At 38.7% G+C, this 20,918-nt stretch overlaps 1 protein-coding gene across 3 annotated transcripts in view; it reads right to left on the bottom strand.

The window, feature by feature from the left end:
- CHN1 (chimerin 1) overlaps positions 1–20,918 on the bottom strand; it is a 212,643-nt gene that overhangs the window by 140,740 nt on the left and 50,985 nt on the right. For all 3 annotated transcript variants that reach the window (XM_059166986.1, XM_059166988.1, XM_059166987.1), the window contains one exon: positions 16,429–16,484. In XM_059166986.1, the coding sequence (XP_059022969.1) occupies positions 16,429–16,484 (56 nt within the window). The remainder of the gene's footprint in view (positions 1–16,428; positions 16,485–20,918) is intronic.

Below are 20,918 nucleotides of genomic sequence, written 5' to 3'. Positions count from 1 at the left end.
ATTAGTATGAATCAACTAAAGATATGGAAGCTCTTTGATATTTCTACTTAAATACATATATTGTATATCTATGTAATTTAAGCCTGTGTCTGCCTCCCATATATGTCTACACACATATGCACATGCATACACACACACACACACACATATATACACATTTATTTGAATTCAACCAGGAGGTTGACATAAAATAACAAAATCACTTTTTACATAATTGAAAATCACATAAGTATACATTTTATATTTATTATAAACTACATTTCATTGAATTATATATTTATGCATTCCCTTATTGACCCAGAGTTGTATACACAATATATGTACCATTACTTTATAGGCGATAAAGGGATTTCCAAGGTAATTCTGATTATGTAAGACTTCTACTTCATGTGCTAAATTCAGAATAACTCCACCATAAGATAAAACTGCACTGTGACAATATTACTAAGAATCATTTTCAAGCTTTTATGCATTTGCTTAGTCTCTAAGGCATGCGTAAAGTACTTAGTTGTGGACCTGGACATCTTTCCTTCTAAAAAGATTTATTTTCATATTTAAATTTCAAAATTTTCTCCTAAAAATAGCGTTTAATTAAAAAAAAATGTTTTGGGGGAGACTGGGTAGCTGAACTGTTAAGCGGCTGCCTTCAGGACAGGTCATGAGCCCAGGGTTCTGGGATGGAGCACACTCCCCCACCCCCGCATTGGGCTCCCTGCTCAGTGGGAAGTCTGCTTCTCCCTCTCCCACTCCTCATACCTGTGTTTCCTCTCTCTCTATATCTCTCTCTGTCAAATAAATAAATAAAATCTTTTAAAAAAATGTTCTGTATTTTAACATTCACAATGGCAATTGGTAAGATCTCCTGAAATAAAAAAAAAGGGTATTAGTTACTGTTGTATTTTCTGTCAAATTATGTTACTTCTTACTATTAGATATATTGTTTTAGGGTTTTGTCTTCAATAATTTACAATTTAACGGTTGAATAATTCAGGTTTTAAAATAAGGTGCTACACATCTTGCTCTCATGAATGCTAACAGAAATTCACCTGAGAAAGAGCGGGACATGGAATTCATCACTGGAACTAAGGGCTTAGATCACGAGAGAAGGTCATCAGACATGGCTGGAAAATAAATATATATTCCCTCTGGGTGTGCATAATTTCCCAGCCTCTGCATTTCTAATCTGCGATACACTGTTATGGGGTTAGAAGAAAAAGGCGTGGAAATGTGCACATCCCCATGAACAGGGTTAGCTCTCCATTTCTTACAACTGTAGTAGAGAAATGTCCTTCAAGACAATGTCATTGGACTATTTTTATAATTACAATTAGCATCCCAAGAACCTACTAACCTTTGTTTAAAAGAGCCATCAGTTTATCTACTGCATTAACTTTTCTTTTTCTCTCCATGTTTCAGTGGTAATTAAATCCTGTTGCCATTTCCCCCTTAAACACAGTGGCCACTTAGTGTTTAATGTCCCAAATCCAATTCCTGAGTTAAATATTTGAGGTTAAACAGCAACTGGTTACTCAATACGGTTTTATTTTTAGTGCTCATCACTCCCAAGAACCTTTAATTCTCCCAAGCCAGCTATTTATCATTTAATTAAGACTAAGACTGAAACTTTCTTTATTCAATAATTATTCTGATTAATGCTTTACTTTCATTTTAAAATTTAAATTTACTTTCACTTAAAATTACTTTCACTTTAAATAGATATCTAAGTTATTTGTTTTACAGGAATTCCATGAGACTGAATATTGCTCAAAATAAGCAGATTAGCTGCATTAGTGACATAAACACTCTCAATATCTATATTTATAAACTTGATCATTAGACCAATATTGAATAGGGATGTCACTTCTTCAAAATGAGGCCATTTCCCTCTCTTCATTAATCGCCCTTCAGTTATGACCAGATAAAAACAGAAAGATATTATTGAGTATTACAGAGATTGGTCAAATACAGAAACAAGCTGTTATCACTACTAATTTGCTAATTATATATATATATCCGGGGAGGAGTCAAGATGGCGGAGAAGTAGCAGGCTGAGACTACTTCAGCTAGCAGGAGATCAGCTAGATAGCTTATCGAAAGATTGCAAACACCTGAAAATCCATCGGCAGATCGAAGAGAAGAACAACAGCAATTCTGGAAACAGAAAAACAACCACTTTCTGAAAGGTAGGACCGGCGGAGACGTGAATTCAAAGCGACGGGAAGATAGACCCCGGGGGGAGGGGCCGGCTCCCGGCAAGGGGCGGAGCAACGGCGCACAAAATCAGGACTTTAAAAGTCTGTTCCGCTGAGGGACATCGCTCCAGAGGCTATACCAGAGCGAAGCCCACACGGGGTCAGCGTGGCCTCAGGTCCCGCAGGGTCACAGAAGGATCGGGTGTGTCTGAGTGTCGCAGAGCTTCCGGGTATTGGAACGGGAAAGTCGGCTACAGAGACAGAGCCGACAGTAAGCTCACAGCTCGGTGTTACCTTGAATCGGTCGCAGGCTCGGTGAGATCGGAGCGCGGTCGGAGGTCAGGCAAACGGGAGTAACTGGGCGCTGTTCTCTGAGGGCGCACTGAGGAGTGGGGCCCTGGGCTCTCGGCTCCTCCGGGCCGGAGACCAGGAGGCCGCCATTTGTATTCCTGTCCTCTGGAACTCTACGGAAAGCACTCAGGGAACAAAAGCTCCTGAAAGCAAACTCCAGCGGAGTACTCACCCCGGCCCCTGATAAGGGCGGTGCAATTCCGCCTGGGGCAAAGACACTTGAAAATCAAAACAACAGGCCCCTCCCCCAGAAGATTGACAAGAAATCCAGCCCAGACCAAGATCACCTACCAAGGAGTGCAGTTTCAATACCAAGAAGAGCAGCAGAATTCCAGAGGAGAAAGCATGGAACTCATGGCTTTTGCCCTGTGATTTTTTTTAGTCTTGCAGTTAATTTAATTTTTTTCTTTTCCATTTTTTGTTTTTTTTTTCGCCTTCTAGTAAAATTTTTTTTTAACTTTTACCTTTTTCTTTTTTAACATTTTTTAACCAGTTTATCTAATATATATATATTTTTTCTTTTTTATATTTTTCTTATTTGTTTTCTTTTTTTAAATTCTTTTCTTTTTTTCTCTCTTTTTTCTTTTTTTTTTCTTTCTTCCTTTTTGAACCTCTTTTTATCCCCTTTCTCCCCCCTCACGATTTGGGATCTCTTCTAATTTGGTTAAAGCATATTTTCCTGGGGTTGTTGCCACCCTTTTAGTATTTTACTTGCTCCTTCATATACTCTTATCTGGACAAAATGACAAGAAGGATAAATTCAACACAAAAAAAAAGAACAAGAGGCAGTACCGAAGGCTAGGGACCTAATCAATACAGACATTGGTAATATGTCAGATCTAGAGTTCAGAATGACAATTCTCAAGGTTCTACCCGGGCTTGAAAAAGGCATGGAAGATATTAGAGAAACCCTCTCGAGAGATATAAAAGCCCTTTCTGGAGAAATAAAAGAACTAAAATCTAACCAAGTTGAAATCAAAAAAGCTATTAATGAGGTGCAATCAAAAATGGAGGCTCTCACTGCTAGAATAAGTGAGGCAGAAGAAAGAATTAGTGATATAGAAGACCAAATGGCAGAGAATAAAGAAGCTGAGCAAAAGAGGGACAAACAGCTACTGGACCACGAGGGGAGAATTCGAGAGATAAGTGACACCATAAGACGAAACATGAGAATAATTGGGATTCCAGAAGAAGAAGAAGGACAGAGGGGAGCAGAGGTATACTGGAGAGAATTATTGGGGAGAATTTCCCCCATCTGGCAAAGGGAACGAGCATCAAAATTCAGGAGGTTCAGAAAACGCCCCTCAAAATCAATAAGAATAGGCCCACACCCTGTCACCTAATAGTAAAATTTACAAGTCGCAGTGACAAAGAGAAAATCCTGAAAGCAGCCTGGGAAAAGAAGTCTGTAACATACAATGGTAAAAATATTAGATTGGCAGCTGACTTATCCACAGAGACCTGGCAGGCCAGAAAGAGCTGGCATGATATTTTCAGAGCACTAAACGAGAAAAACATGCAGCCAAGAATACTATATCCAGCCAGGCTATCATTGAAAATAGAAGGAGAGATTAAAAGCTTCCAGGACAAACAAAAACTGAAAGAATTTGCAAACACCAAACCAGCTCTACAGGAAATATTGAAAGGGGTCCTCTAAGCAAAGAGAGAGCCTACAAGTGGTAGATCAGAAAGGAACAGAGACCATATACAGTAACAGTCACCTTATAGGCAATACAATGGCACTAAATTCATATCTCTCAATAGTTACCCTGAATGTGAATGGGCTAAATGCCCCTGTCAAAAGACACAGGGTATCAGAATGGAGAAAAAAACAAAACCCATCTATATGTTGCCTCCAAGATACTCATTTTAAGCCCGAAGACACCTCCAGATTTAAAGTGAGGGGGTGGAAAAGAATTTACCATGCTAATGGACATCAGAAGAAAGCAGGAGTGGCAATCCTTATATCAGATCAATTAGATTTTAAGCCAAAGACTATAATAAGAGATGAGGAAGGACACTATATCATACTCAAAGGGTCTGTCCAACAAGAAGATCTAACAATTTTAAATATCTATGCCCCCAACGTGGGAGCAGCCAACTATATAAACCAATTAATAAGAAAATCAAAGAAACACATCAACAATAATACAATAATAGTAGGGGACTTTAACACTCCCCTCACTGAAATGGACAGGTCATCCAAGCAAAAGATCAGCAAGGAAATAAAGGCCTTAAACGACACACTGGACCAGATGGACATCACAGATATATTCAGAACATTTCATCCCAAAGCAACAGAATACACATTCTTCTCTAGTGCACATAGAACATTCTCCAGAATAGATCACATCCTCGGTCCTAAATCAGGACTCAACCGGTATCAAAAGATTGGGATCATTCCCTGCATATTTTCAGACCACAATGCTCTAAAGCTAGAACTCAACCACAAAAGGAAGTTTGAAAACAACCCAAATACATGGAGACTAAACAGCATCCTTCTAAAGAATGAATGGGTCAACCGGAAAATTAAAGAATTGAAAAAAATCATGGAAACAAATGATAATGAAAATACAACGGTTCAAAATCTGTGGGACACAACAAAGGCAGTCCTGAGAGGAAAATATATAGCGGTACAAGCCTTTCTCAAGAAACAAGAAAGGTCTCAGGTACACAACCTAACCCTACACCTAAAGGAGCTGGAGAAAGAACAAGAAAAAAACCCTAAGCCCAGCAGGAGAAGAGAAATCATAAAGATCAGAGCAGAAATCAATGAAATAGAAACCAAAAAACAATAGAACAAATCAACGAAACTAGGAGCTGGTTCTTTGAAAGAATTAATAAAATTGATAAACCCCTGGCCCGACTTATCAAAAAGAAAAGAGAAAGGACCCAAATAAATAAAATCATGAATGAAAGAGGAGAGATTACAACTAACACCAAAGAAATACAAACTATTATAAGAACATACTATGAGCAACTCTACGCTAATAAATTTGACAATCTGGAAGAAATGGATGCATTCCTAGAAACATATAAACTACCACAACTGAACCAGGAAGAAATAGAAAGCCTGAACAGACCCATAACCAGTAAGGAGATTTAAACAGTCATTAAAAATCTCCAAACAAACAAAAGCCCAGGGCCAGACGGCTTCCCGGGAGAATTCTACCAAACATTTAAAGAAGAACTAATTCCTATTCTCCTGAAACTGTTCCAAAAAATAGAAATGGAAGGAAAACTTCCAAACTCATTTTATGAGGCCAGCATCACCTTGATCCCAAAACCAGACAAGGATCCCACCAAAAAAGAGAGCTATAGACCGATATCCTTGATGAACACAGATGCGAAAATACTCAACAAAATACTAGCCAATAGGATTCAACAGTACATTAAAAGGATTATTCACCACGACCAAGTGGGATTTATTCCAGGGCTGCAAGGTAGGTTCAACATCCGCAAATCAGTCAATGTGATACAACACATCAATAAAAGAAAGAACAAGAACCATATGATACTCTCAATAGATGCTGAAAAAGCATTTGACAAAGTACAGCATCCCTTCCTGATCAAAACTCTTCAAAGTGTAGGGATAGAGGGCACATACCTCAATATCATCAAAGCCATCTATGAAAAACCCACCGCAAATATCATTCTCAATGGAGAAAAACTGAAAGCTTTTCCGCTAAGGTCAGGAACACGGCAGGGATGTCCATTATCACCACTGCTATTCAACATCGTACTAGAGGTCCTAGCCTCAGCAATCAGACAACAAAAGGAAATTAAAGGCATCCAAATTGGCAAAGAAGAAGTCAAATTATCACTCTTCGCAGATGATACGATACTATATGTGGAAAACCCAAAAGACTCCACTCCAAAACTGCTAGAACTTGTACAGGAATTCAGTAAAGTGTCAGGATATAAAATCAATGCACAGAAATCAGTTGCATTTCTCTACACCAACAGCAAGACAGAAGAAAGAGAAATTAAGGAGTCAATCCCATTTACAATCGCACCCAAAACCATAAGATACCTAGGAATAGACCTAACCAAAGAGGCACAGAATCTATACTCAGAAAACTATAAAGTACTCATGAAAGAAATTGAGGAAGACACAAAGAAATGGAAAAATGTTCCATGCTCCTGGATTGGAAGAATAAATATTGTGAAAATGTCTATGCTACCTAAAGCAATCTACACATTTAATGCAATTCCTATCAAAGTACCATCCATCTTTTTCAAAGAAATGGAACAAATAATTCTAAAATTTATATGGAACCAGAAAAGACCTCGAATAGCCAAAGGGATATTGAAAAAGAAAGCCAACGTTGGTGGCATCACAATTCCGGACTTCAAGCTCTATTACAAAGCTGTCATCATCAAGACAGCATGGTACTGGCACAAAAACAGACCCATAGATCAATGGAACAGAATAGAGAGCCCAGAAATAGACCCTCAACGCTACAGTCAACTAATCTTCGACAAAGCAGGAAAGAATGTCCAATGGAAAAAAGACAGCCTCTTCAATAAATGGTGCTGGGAAAACTGGACAGCCACATGCCGAAAAATGAAATTGGACCATTTCCTTACACCACACACAAAAATAGACTCAAAATGGATAAAGGACCTCAATGTGCGAAAGGAATCCATCAAAATCCTTGAGGAGAACACAGGCAGTAACCTCTTCGACCTCAGCCGCAGCAATATCTTCCTAGGAACAACGCCAAAGGCAAGGGAAGCAAGGGCAAAAATGAACTATTGGGATTTCATCAAGATCAAAAGCTTTTGCACAGCAAAGGAAACAGTTAACAAAATCAAAAGACAACTGACAGAATGGGAGAAGATATTTGCAAACGACATATCAGATAAAGGACTAGTGTCCAGAATCTATAAAGAACTTAGCAAACTCAACACCCAAAGAACAAATAATCCAATCAAGAAATGGGCAGAGGGGACGCCTGGGTGGCTCAGTTGGTTAAGCGGCTGCCTTCGGCTCAGGTCATGATCCCAGCGTCCTGGGATCGAGTCCCGCATTGGGCTTCTTGCTCGGCAGGGAGCCTGCTTCTCCCTCTGCCTCTGCCTGCCTCTCTGTCTGCCTGTGCTCACTCGCTCGCTCTCCCTCTATGCCTGACAAATAAATAAATAAAATCTTTTAAAAAAAAAAAAAAAAGAAATGGGCAGAGGACATGAACAGACATTTCTGCAAAGAAGACATCCAGATGACCAACAGACACATGAAAAAGTGCTCCATATCACTCGGCATCAGGGAAATACAAATCAAAACCACAATGAGATATCACCTCACACCAGTCAGAATGGCTAAAATCAACGAGTCAAGAAATGACAGATGCTGGCGAGGATGCGGAGAAAGGGGAACTCTCCTACACTGTTGGTGGGAATGCAAGCTGGTGCAGCCACTCTGGAAAACAGCATGGAGGTTCCTCAAAATCTTGAAAATAGAACTGCCCTATGACCCAGCAATTGCACTATTGGGTATTTACCCTAAAGATACAAACGTAGTGATCCAAAGGGGCACGTGCACCTGAATGTTTATAGCAGCAATGTCCACAATAGCCAAACTATGGAAAGAACCTAGATGTCCATCAACAGATGAATGGATCAAGAAGATGTGGTATATATACACAATGGAATACTATGCAGCTATCAAAAGAAATGAAATCTTGCCATTTGCGACAACATGGATGGAATTAGAGTGTATCATGCTTAGCGAAATAAGTCAAGCAGAGAAAGACAACTATCATATGATCTCCCTGATATGAGGAAGTGGTGATGCAACATGGGGGCTTAAGTGGGTAGGAGAAGAATAAATGAAACAAGATGGGATTGGGAGGGAGACAAACCATAAGTGACTCTTAATCTCACAAAACAAACTGAGGGTTGCTGGGGGGAGGGGGTTTGGGAGAAGGGGATGGTATTATGGACATTGGGGAGGGTATGTGCTTTGGTGAGTGCTGTGAAGTGTGTAAACCTGGTGATTCACAGACCTATACCCCTGGGGATAAAAACATATGTTTATAAAAAATAAAAAATTAAAAAATAAAATAAAAATAAATAAATATATATCCCTCTGCATGCATAATTAATCTTTACTAAGCTATCAGAGTTGAGTAGCTAATAGATTAATTTTAAACAACACGAGAGTGTGGTTACAATGGGACAGGAAAGCCAGTCACAATAAACCTTTCTGTCTATAGAGTAGCATTCCGTGCCCACCAACTTACCCTTAGAACAGGATTACTAATTTCTTATGAAAGAAAACTAAGCAGAGTGAAAACAATGTAAATAAGAAAATCTCAGTTGTATACCCTTTGCTTCCCAGTGCTTCTATGCCTTCCTTTAACCAATAGTATTGCATATGACACTCTTATTTTTTAGTGGATGGCACCATTCAGTCAACCACATCACAAAACTAAACCAAGAAAATTATTTTCAGAGACTCCAAGAGCCAGCCAATCTCTAGGATCCCACGTTTGAATCACAGTGATTCACCAGAAGCCCAGAGACTTGGGCCCCAACAGTTTAGCCCTTTTAAGAATTAGCTTCAGTGATGTGTTCCTCCTTAATGTTATGCCAGCTGCAGTGATAAAGGACCCTAAGTCTACTTTTGCATGGGCTGTGAAACTACAGTTGGTCAATGTAACATCAATAAATGCACTTCATATAAGTAGCCACATGATTTTTTGAAAAGAATTTAGCTCAGGTAAAAACAGGATCGTAGGGGCACCTGGGTGGCTCAGTGGGTTAAAGCCTCTGCCTTCGGCTCAGGTCATGATCCCGGAGTCCTGGGATCAAGCCCCGCTTAGGCTCTCTGCTCGGCAGGGAGCCTGCTTCCTCCTCTCTCTCTGCCTGCCTCTCTGCTTACTTATGATCTCTGTCAAATAAATAAATAAAATATTTTTTAAGAAATAGGATCTTATTAGTATATAACTCCTCAAGAGTTATATACTTATTCCTGTGGTTTCCTTTTCCTCACACAACGTTACTGATCCTCAACCAGCACTGCAATTGAATGATGTCATTGTTGTTTCTTTTTTACCTGCCTTAACTTTCCTTTTTTTACTCCTTTTATTACGTCTTCATTTGTGTGGCCTCAGATTCTTTTGAGAAAGGCAAGTATAGATATTTCTCAATAAAGATAACTGTGTTACTAGTACTTCCAGACTTTTCACAGAACTATAGTCCAAATCTCACTTTGTGTCTGGTCAGAGTATGAAACAAAATGAAATGTTTTTTTAAACAGCATTTAAAAAAAAATTCTCACTACATATAAAATTATTTCATCATCCTTGATCCTGGCACAGTAGCAATAAAATGGAACCATTACACACTATATACTTATTCCATACATACACATGTTCAGACTGGACATCTACAAATTCTTAAACTGCCATAGGACATTTAAAAGACAATCTCATGAGGGGCGCCTGGGTGGCTCAGTGGTTTGAGCCTCTGCCTTCGGCTCAGGTCATGATCTCAGGGTCCTCAGATCAAGCCCCGCATCAGGCTCTCTGCTCAGCGGGGAGCCTGCTTCCCCCACTCTCTCTGCCTGCCTGTGTGCCTACTTGTAATCTCTCTCTATCAAAAAAAAAAAAAAAAAAATCTTAAAAAAAGACAATCAGATGAAATCCCTGACTAGTTTGATAAATTTATACTTTTTATGACTCTGTATTCTCAGAGCTATTCAGTGTTTAGCCAGTTTTCCCAATAACAACATCCATTTCAACATATCTTGAAAAATGAAGAAGCAATTCTTTTAAATAGTATATCATCCAAGAAAGTTATTATGATTCCATATTACCTAATATATAGTTCTTATTCAAATTTATCTAATTACACTCAAAATACCTATCTTGAAAGAGAGACAGACAAAGAGAGAGAGAGATGTCGATCTCTAGGACCCTATCAAGGTACCTGTGCTGCATTTGGGGAGGATTTAGTCTCCTTCATTTGAGAATGGTCCCACCACTGTTATTTCTTTTATGAAAATGACATTTGCAGGACTGATGTCTTACAGAATGTACACATTTTGGATGTGTCTGATTCATACTTCATAAAAAGAAGTTAAGCATTTTGGCAGAAATACCGCATAGATGTGCGTGCCTCATTACATCACTTCCGGAGACACATCAGTTTGACCCATTAGAGGTAAGGTTAAATTTGATCACATGGATAAAGGTGTGACTGCCAGATCTCTTCACTATGAAAACATATCTTTCTCTTTCCAATTCATAAAAAAATTGGTAGGGCGACACCTTGAGACCATGTAAATATCCTCCTCATCTAACATCTTTCACTCAGTGGTTTTAATGCCCAGTGATGATCCTTGCCTGACTCAATTACCAGCACAAAGCATTATCACTCTACATGTTTAGCCACCTTTCTGCTGTAAAGGACAACTTTACATTCTGCCCCTCTCCCCCATTTTTATTCTGCACTGAGGTAGGGTTTTTTGGTTAAGTATCATTATGGATTAACATTATCTTATCATTCAATGTGTTATAATTCATTACTATCATTTTTCTTTTTGATATCAAATTATCCCAAATCTAGCCTGTGAGAACCCTTCATTGAAGTGGGCTGCTAGATCTTTTGACATGCTCCCATCCATTCCTGAGCTCCTGTTTCTTTCTGATTTAAAATGTTCTAGGGGCGCCTGGGTGGCTCAGTGGGTTAAGCCTCTGCCTTCGGCCCAGGTCATGATCCCAGGGTCCTGGGATCGAGCCCCACATCGGGCTCTCTCCTTGGCGGGGAGCCTGCTTCTCCCTCTCTCTCTGCCTGCCTCTCTGCCTACTTGTGACCTCTCTGTCTCTCTCTGTCAAATAAACAAATAAAATCTTTAAAAAAAAAAAAATGTTCTAGAATCTCACTGCCTGCCCCATGTTCCAGAATCAGGAATTTCTCTAAGGAGAATTGGCTCCTTTCAGTAGGAAGTAGTATTTGGAAATCAAACTTTGGGCACTGAGTATTTCCATTCTTACTAGGGCATCACTGCTTCTAAAGCCTTTCCATGGACTAAGACAGAAAATGAATTTTTATAAATCTGTGAAGTCATATTTATACCCCCAATTCAAATTCAAAACCATGCTGCACTTCTCAATTTCCTTCTAGTCCATATTTATATCCCCTCAAAACACTGGTTCCCCAAAATCCAATACAGTTACTCATTTATTCTGTCCTATATTACACACAAAATAATTTCAGAATTACTACAAAAGTACCACTAATAACAACAAATGGCTAAGTATAAAGATCTCTTTGTAGGTTATGATTCTTAGAATACTTTCCCTCCAAGTCTGTACAGTCAAAATATTTATAAGCTACTTAAATTAATTTTGGGGTATGTTATGAATTTGTTAGGGTCATTTATTTCTATTTGTATTCAAGTTTAGGGTTTGCTTTTTTATCATTTTTTACTTAATTTTGTTCTTTGCATATGTGAAATAGTTGCATAATTCAAAAGTCACAACTAAATAAAAACGTATCCTCCAGCCTTATCCTCCCCAAACTGCCCCCCAAAGCACTCCTTACAGATAATTATTTCATTGGTTTCTGGCTTAATTCTTCCTATGTTTCTCTTTTGCAAAAATAAGCCTTATTTTTTTCCCTTCTTTATTACCGAAAATGAACCATAATTAACATAGAAGCATACCTCATTTTACTGTGCTTCACGGATATTGTGTTGTTTTTGGCTTTTTTTAACAAGTTGTAGGTTTCTGGCAACCCTGCATCAAACAAGGCTATTTGTGCCATTTTTTCCAACAGCATTTGTTCACTTTCTGTCTCTGTGTTACAACTTGGTAATTCTCACAATATTCAAACTTTTCACTGTGATGATCTGTGATCAGTAATCTTCAATGTCACTACTGTAACTGTTTTGGAGCACCACGAACTGCACCTCTATAAGACAGCAAACTTAATAGTGACATATACTGTATTCAGATTTCTCCATCCACAGGACATTCCTCCATCTCCCTCCTATTCCCCCCAGATCTATTCCCTGAGACACGACAATATTGAAATTAGGTAAACTAATAACCCAACAGAGGCCTCTAAGTGTTCAAGGGAAAGAGTCACATATCTCTCTATTTAGATCAAAACATAGAAATGATTAAGCTTAGTGAGGAAGGCATGTCAAAAGTAGAGACAGGCCAGGGCACCTGGGTGACTCAGTGGATTAAGCCACTGCCTTTGGCTCGGGTCATGATCTCAGGTTCCTGGGATGGAGTCCCGCATCGAGCTCTCTGTTCGGCAGGGAGCCTGCTTCCCCCTCTCTCCTCTGCCTGCCTCTCTACTTACTTATGATCTCCATCTGTCAAATAAATAAATAAATAAAATCTTTAAAAAATTAAAAATAAAAAAAGTAGAGACAGGCCAAAAGCTAGGCCTCTTGTACCAGTTAGCCAAGCTGTGAGAGCAAAGGAAAAATTCTTGAAAGAAATTAAAAGGACAACAGGGGTGGGTGGGGGGACTGAATTGGAAGAAATCAGAGACAAAGACAAACCATATGAGACTCTTGACTCCAAGAAACAAACTGAGGGTTGTAGAAAGGGAGGTGGGTTGGGGGATGGGGGTAACTGGGTGATGAGCATTAAAGTGGGCACATGCTAGCATGGGCGCTGGGTGAGACACTCAACTAACGAATGCCTGAACATTATTATCAAAAACTAACTGAATTTAAATTAAAAATGATTATAATAGTAAAGTTTGTGCCATGTTTATTTTGCCACAATAAAAAGAATTAGAATCATGTTTTTTTAAAAAGTGCTACTCCAGTGAACAAATGAATGATAAGAAAGCAAAACAACCTTATTGCTGATAATGGAGAAAGTTTTAGTGGTCTGGATAAAAGAGCAAACCAGCTAAAACATTCCCTTAAGCCAAAGCCTAATCCAGAGCAAGGCCCCAGCTCTCAAGTCTCTGGAGGCTGAGATTGGTGGGGAGGCTGCAGAAGACAAGCTGGGAGCAAGCAGAGGCTGGTTCGTGAGGTTTAAAGAAAGAAGCCATCTCCACAGCATCAAGGTGCAAGGGGAAGCCGCAGGTGGCCGATATGGAAGCTGCAGCCAGTTCTCCAGAAGGATCTAGCCAGGATTATTAATGAAGGTGGCTACACTAAGTAAAAGATTTTCAACGTAGATCAAATAGACTTATATTAAAAGAATATGCCATCTAGGAATTTTGGAGATAGAAGTCAATGCTTGGTTTCAAAGCTTCAAAATACAAGCTGATTCTTGTTAAGAGCTAATGCAGCTGGTAGCTTTAATGCAGCTGGTAAATTTAAGTTAAAGCCAATACTCATTGGCCACTCCAAAAATCCTAGGGCATTTAAGAATTATGCTCAATCGGGGCGCCTGGGTGGCTCAGTGGGTTAAAGCCTCTGCCTTCGGCTCAGGTCATGATCCCAGGCTCCTCGGATGAAGCCCCACATTGGGCTCTCTGCTTGGCGGGGAGCCTACTTCCCTCTCTCTCTCTCTCTCTGTGCCTGCCTCTCTGCCTACTTGTGATCTCTCTGTCAAATAAATAAATAAAATATTTTTTAAAAGAATTATGCTCAATCTATCTTGCCTGCGCTCTATAAATGGAACCAAAAAATCTGGATGACAGGACATTGGTTTACAACTTGAATTACTAAATATTTTAAGTGCACTGTTGAGACCTACTGCCCAGAAAAAAAAAAAGATTCCTTTCAAAATATGACTGCTCAGTGGGGCACCTGGGTGCCTCAGTGGGTTAAAGCCTCTGCCTTTGGTTCAGGTCATGATCCCAGGGTCTTGGGATCGAGCCCCGCATCGGGCTCTGTGCTCTGCAGGGAGCCTGCTTCTCCTCTCTCTCTCTCTCTCTCTGCCTGCCTCTCTGCTTACTTGTGATCTCTGTCAAATAAATAAATAAATAAATAAATAAAATGACTGCTCAGTGACAATGCACTGGGCCACCCAAGAGGCCTGATGGAGAGGTGCCGTGAGACTAATGATGTTCTCATGCCAGCTAACACAGCATCTCTTCTGCAGCCCATGGATCAAGGAGCAATTCTGACTTTCAAGTCTTATTATTTAAGAAATACATTTCATAGGTTATAGCTGCCACAGATAGGGATTCCTCTGATGGACAACTGAAAACCTTCAGGAAAGGCTTCACCATTCTAGATGTCACTAAAAATAGTCATGATTCATAAGAGGTCAAAATAACAACATTAAATACAGGAGTTTGGAAGAAGTGGATTCCAACCCTCACGGATGATTCTGAGGGGGTTCAAGCCTCTAATGGAGGAAGCACTCCCACTGTGGTGGAAACAGCAAGAGAACTCGAAGTGGAACCCGAAGATATGATGGCAATGCAGCGATCTCATGCTGCCGCCTGAGCGGACAAGGAGTTGACTCTTACAAATGAACAAAGTAAAGTGGTTTCTTGAAATGGAATCTACTCCTGATAAAGAGGCTGTGAAGACTGTGGAAATGACGACAAAGGATTTAGAGTGTTACATAAACCTAGCTGACAGAGAGGCAGCACGGTTTGAGAGGACTGACCCCCGATTTCAAAAGAAGTTCTGCTGTGGCTAAAACACTATTGAACAGCATCGCATGCTGCCAAGAAACTGTTCATGAAAGGAAGAGTCCACCAATGTGGCAAATTTCACCGTTGTCTTATGTTAAGACATTGTTACAGCCACCTGCACCTTCAACAACCAGCTCCCCGATCAGGCACAGCCATCAGCACTGAGGCATGGACATCCACCAGCAAAGAGATTCACCCCTCACTGAAAGCTCCCATGACAGCATTTGCAGCAATGAAGTATTTTTAAATTAAGGCACGTACGTTGTGTTTTCAGACATAATGCTATCACATGCTTAATAGACTACAGTGTAGTGTGAACATAATTTTATATGCACTAGAAAACAAAGAAACTCCTTTGACTTTCTTTATTGCAGTGGGTCTAACGGAAATTATCATATCTCCAATGTCTATATATATCTCTCTATAATTTTCTTTTTTTTCTATGTATATTTTCTATCTGGATATCATTCCAGATTAACTCATAGAAATCTTCCTTATTCTTCCTAATATCCCAGTTTATTTGATCAGTGTCCTATGGACAGAGTTTAGGTGTTTTCTAATATTGTGCTGTTATAAGTAATCCTATAATAAACAACTCTGGGCATATGTAATTTCCTATTTGTACAGGAAATTCATGAGGGTAAACCACCAGAACTTGGACTGGGAGATAAATGCAGGCCCAGTCTTGTGAGCTGTCATAAAACCCTGCTAATATTCTAGGCCTTCACATTCGTACTGGCCATATATGAGTGTGTTTGTTTCTTCACAGACATACTAGCTAAGCATATTCAAATCTTTTGAACTTCTGCCAATTTGAAAAGGTGACAGTGGTCACTCCGTGTATTTTAATTTGCATTTCTCTTATTGTTCATGAAGCTGAATATCATTTCACATATTTTATTAAGTCATAACTTTTTTGGTGAACTGTGTCTTCTGTGCATTTTTAAAACCACAATTTAAATCTTTTCTTAACGGAAAAGTTACTTCAATAATGCCTTCAAAAAAAAATAATGCTTTCAGACTTGGTTTCAAAAAGAATAAAAAATGAAAACTGGAAGAATATATGACTTGACTAAGAAGAACACTAAATATCATTTGAAACTATAATGTCCCATTATAGTTCAGAACACACTGTGTTCTGAATAGTCCATTAAAAAGTGGCAGTTGAATGTTATGAAAAATGCATTCAAGTACAATTTCTTCGCACTAACAAACATAATTGGCTAACCCCACAAATAACCCTGCTGCTAAAGGTCAGAGTTCAGGAAACAGGCAGGGGAGAGACATTTTGTTGTAACAGTTTCATCACACCCACCTCGTTAGTACAGGTAATTCTTCGAGGATGAGGGGCTTCCTGTTGCAACTGATACACTGTAAAGAGAGAGAGTAAATCATTCCATATGAGCTCATAGAAAACGTCCTTATTCTTTTAAGTGTTTGAGTTTATTCAATTAGTCTCCTATGGACAAACATTCAGGTTTTTTCTAATATTCTGCTATACAAATAATCCTAAATGTCCCTTTTGTAGAAAGTTTGACTATATTAGGAATCACAAATTGGCTGCTTTTTTACATTCCCAAGAAAACTGTGGTACTGTCCTATTTGCTATTAAATTAAAATTTGTTAAGAGCAATGCAAAGAAAGCAGAACAATCTAAACTTAATGAAAGCCCAAAAGCAAGCATAAATAGCAAAATCAAAATCCATACAAATGTCTTTTAACCTCTTAACAAATCAGTACTGGGTATTTGGCTGTGTTCTCCATAATCTGGTCTTTTATTTTCTCCAATTCTTGGTGGATGTTCTGCATAAATCATGTCTCTCATATAAGCCAATAATGGTTATATATTCTTAAAGCACATTATTACATGTCAAACTTGAAGCTAAAATTAGGATTTATGTTAGAAGTAACAGATGTGCTGCTTTTCTCCCCTATTTATACTGCAAACGTCTATCTTCAAAGATAATCTCCCCTAAAAACCAAATTTCTGAGCCAAAGTTATCACCGTTTCTTCCACTGAGCAAGTGCAGCACAAGATAGAATTCAGGTACTGAAGGAACTTTGTTAACTACTGAGGAGGGTAATTTTTAGAGTGATACCAATACTATGATATTCTACCCTCCCTTCAGGCTTTCTGATTTGTAATGAAGAAATAAAGAACAAAAAATGGTAGTCATCAGAGAAAGTATGCTTATGTTTATCTAACTTTATCTCTTGGAGGTATTTTTTCTTCTATTTCTACATACATAATCACATATAATTCAATGTAAGTTAATAATGTATTTAAATACTTAGACATTTTGTCACCATAACATCAAACTAACCAGCCTTCTGCAATTGTCAGATAATGAATGACTTAAATTTCAATTGGACAGGGACCCCTGGGTGGCTCAGTTGTTAAGTATCAACCTTTAGCTCAGGTTGTGGTCCCAGGGTCTTGGGATCCTGCCCTCATCTGGCTCCCTGCTCAGCAGGAAGCCTGCTTCTCTCTCTCCCACTCCCCCTGCTTGTTCTCTTGCTGTGTGTCTATCAAATAAATAAATAAAATCATTTTTTTAAAAAATTTCAGCTGGACAGGGACTCCTGGGTGGCTCAGTCAGTTAAGCATCTGCCTTCCGCTCAGGTCATGGTCCCAGGGTCCTGGGATCAAGCCCCACATGGGGCTCCCTGATCAATGGGAAACCTGCTTCTCCCTCTCTCTCCACATGTTTGGTTTGCTGTTTTCTAAATATAAACCTGGTTTTTTTGTTTGTTTTTTTGTTTGAACTTGTACTCTACTCTCTCTCTCTGTCAAATAAATAAATAAATTCTTTAAAAAAAAATTTCAACTGGATATCATTATATAGACTCCACTTCTGATATTTTTATATTTATCATAGGGACATATGGAAATACACTTAATTACACTATACATATATACACACATATATAATTAGACTATGTACACGTATATATTAAAATATACACCAAGCACATATACAGACATACTTCACTGTTCTGTATTGCTTTGTAAAGGGAATATATACTCTGGCAGTTAAGAATCTTAACTCTTGAAACAGATCACTTGGGGCTTGAACACTGGAGCTTTGCCATCAAACCTATATACTTTACCTTGGTTTCCCTCATTTGTAAAATGGAGATAATAATAGTTTCTACTTCACAGATTACTGAAAGAATTAAATAAGTTATTATATGTGGGAGATGTAAAATAGTTGCTAACACCTAGAAAACACTCAATAAAGATTAATATACATAGGTGACCAATACTAATACATAGAATTATTTACATTACTATTTGGTTGCTAGGATGTTTCTTGAATTCACCACCAAAACCAGGGAAATGCTGTAATTTAAAAGGTACCAAGACAACATAGCTTTCCTACTTAAAAACCAAAAAACAATCAAACAAACAAAACCCACTCCCTCATAATGTATGAAATTCTACTGATAGAAATGAATTCCTTTGTCTTTTACTCCTCATTGCAAAAATGTCTGACATTTTACATATTAAAAATAGTTTTAGATATCCATATTTTATTGTGAAAGTCTATTTTTCAAAAATATTCCTGTGAATACGCTGTTAAAGATAGAGATGATATGGAAGGAATAGTTCTCAGCTCTCGGAGAATGTTAGAAAGAGGAGAGACCAAGTCTGTCCAGTCCTGAGACTGACAAAACACACACAGCACCCAGACACCCCCAGATAAATCTCTATCCTCCTAACAGAAGCCAACACATGATTTGCACAAAGGGAGGATTCTTCAGGTCCACTCCTCCATATGGCTAACTAGTCCATGTGAAAAGTCAATGCACATTTCCACTCTTAGTAATCCTCAAAAGATCAGTTCTTCTTTATCAAGAAAATGCTTGGGAAAGTACCGTCACCTATGGAAACTAAATTATGAGAACTGAATGGTAGTCAAGAAGGATCTTAAAAGTTACTGGAGAATATAAAACATCGATTTTGATTCAAAGCACAAATACTGAAGTATATGGTTATCACCAGTTATAGATTTACCCATTCACTAAGCACACATTAAGATAAACCAATTTTAAAAAAAAGGAGTGATAATATCCTCACATGAGAATTGTAGCCTTTATTTTAACCAGTATTTCAAAGGATATAGCTGAGCTTCATGGAAAGGAGTAATTTTTATACAAATGTTTCCTCATTTGTGACCAATGGTTGGTTTACCTTTAAGGCCCATTTTTAACAACTAACATAGAAGGGGGACCTCAGCTATTGTAGAACTGAATGTAACATATGAATTCAAGGAATACCTATCGGAAAGACCATTTAAAAGGTCACCATAATAAAGACTGACTAATTTAGGCTCTTCTCAATTTAGAATTCTTGGTAATTTAAACTGGAACTCAGGTGAAATTTAAATTGCACAATCATTAAATGATTCACCAAAAATTAATTGCTGAATTCAAGATGAGAAGACATATGATTTAGAGTACTTAACATTTTTCAATCGCCTTAGAAATGTCAATGCTTATATCGTCATTGGTGAATTTCTCAGTACCCTGAGACAGTAACAAAATTGTTAATTAAGTTTGGCAATCACAAATAGGTATCTTGAGGTCAAATAGGCTCACATGTTTGGTTTGCTGTTTTCTAAATTTAAACCTGGTTTTTTTGTTTGTTTTTAAAGATTTTATTTATTTGTCAGAGAGAGAAAGAGACAGCACAAGGAAGGGGAGCGGCAGAGAGAGGGAGGGAGAAGCAAGCTTCCCGCTGAACAGGGAGTTGAATGTGGGACTCAATCCCAGGACCCTGGGGCCTTGACCTGAGCCGAAGGTAGACACTTAACCGAGCCACCCAGGTGCCCTAAATTTGTTTTTAACATTTAAAAACTAAGAGATTTAACAGTAACAACAAAGGTAAAAGAGAATTCCACTTCCAAAATATCAGAAAATGTGACAACATCCGAGCAAGGGCTCGATAAAGGGGAGCTCATTACGACCCACTCCCTGCAAACAAGGCATCCAGGCTCCACTTCCCCTCTGGGCCTCGTGGCACACTCACCTTGTTTATTACAGGCTAAGGCACTGGTTTAAGTCAAGCAATTTGTATCAAAAAGCAACAGAACGGGGGCGCTTGGGTGGTTCAGTCAGTTAAGGGTCTGATATTTGATTTCCACTCAGTTCACAGTCTCAGGGCTATGAGACCCAGCCCTGCATGGGGCTCTGCACTCATGGGGACTCTGCTGGAGGATTCTTCCCCCTGCTTCTCCCGCTGCTTGTGCTTTCTAAATAAATAAATAAAATCCTTAAAAAAAAAAAAAAGGCAATAAAACTATATTTATTTTAAAAGAGTCCTGGGGCACCTGGGTGGCTCAGTCCTTAAGCGTCTGTCTTCGGCTCAGGTCATGATCCCAGGGTCCTGGGATTGAGCCCCACATGGGGCTCCCTGATCAGTGGAAGCCTGCTCCTCCCTCTCCCACTCCTCCTGCTTGTGTTCCCTCTCTTGATGGCAAATAAATAAATAAAATCTTATTAAAAAAAAAAAAAAGAGTCCTCAACTTAGGCATCTTGCTGGTTTTATTTTCCTACTGGTTCATATTTTTAAGTTTATAGAATTACGTTGGGTGGAGCTCAGGCACTGAGATTACTAAAAGAAACTATAAAATTCAGTAGCAGAATTGTCACCAAAACAAAAAATGCCATTTTAAAAAACATAGTAGCTACTGTAAGACATTTAGAGATACAAAAAATACAAATCACCCATACATTTACTGCTCAATATTCTTCAAGGGGGGAAAAAAATCACAACCATGATTTAATAACTGTGTGAGGCTT

The sequence above is a fragment of the Mustela lutreola genome, chromosome 3 (genome assembly GCF_030435805.1).
Source record: "Mustela lutreola isolate mMusLut2 chromosome 3, mMusLut2.pri, whole genome shotgun sequence".
Taxonomy (NCBI): domain Eukaryota; kingdom Metazoa; phylum Chordata; class Mammalia; order Carnivora; family Mustelidae; genus Mustela; species Mustela lutreola.
Note: the sequence above shows the minus strand (reverse complement) of the source record. Positions and strands in the feature narration are given on the sequence as shown.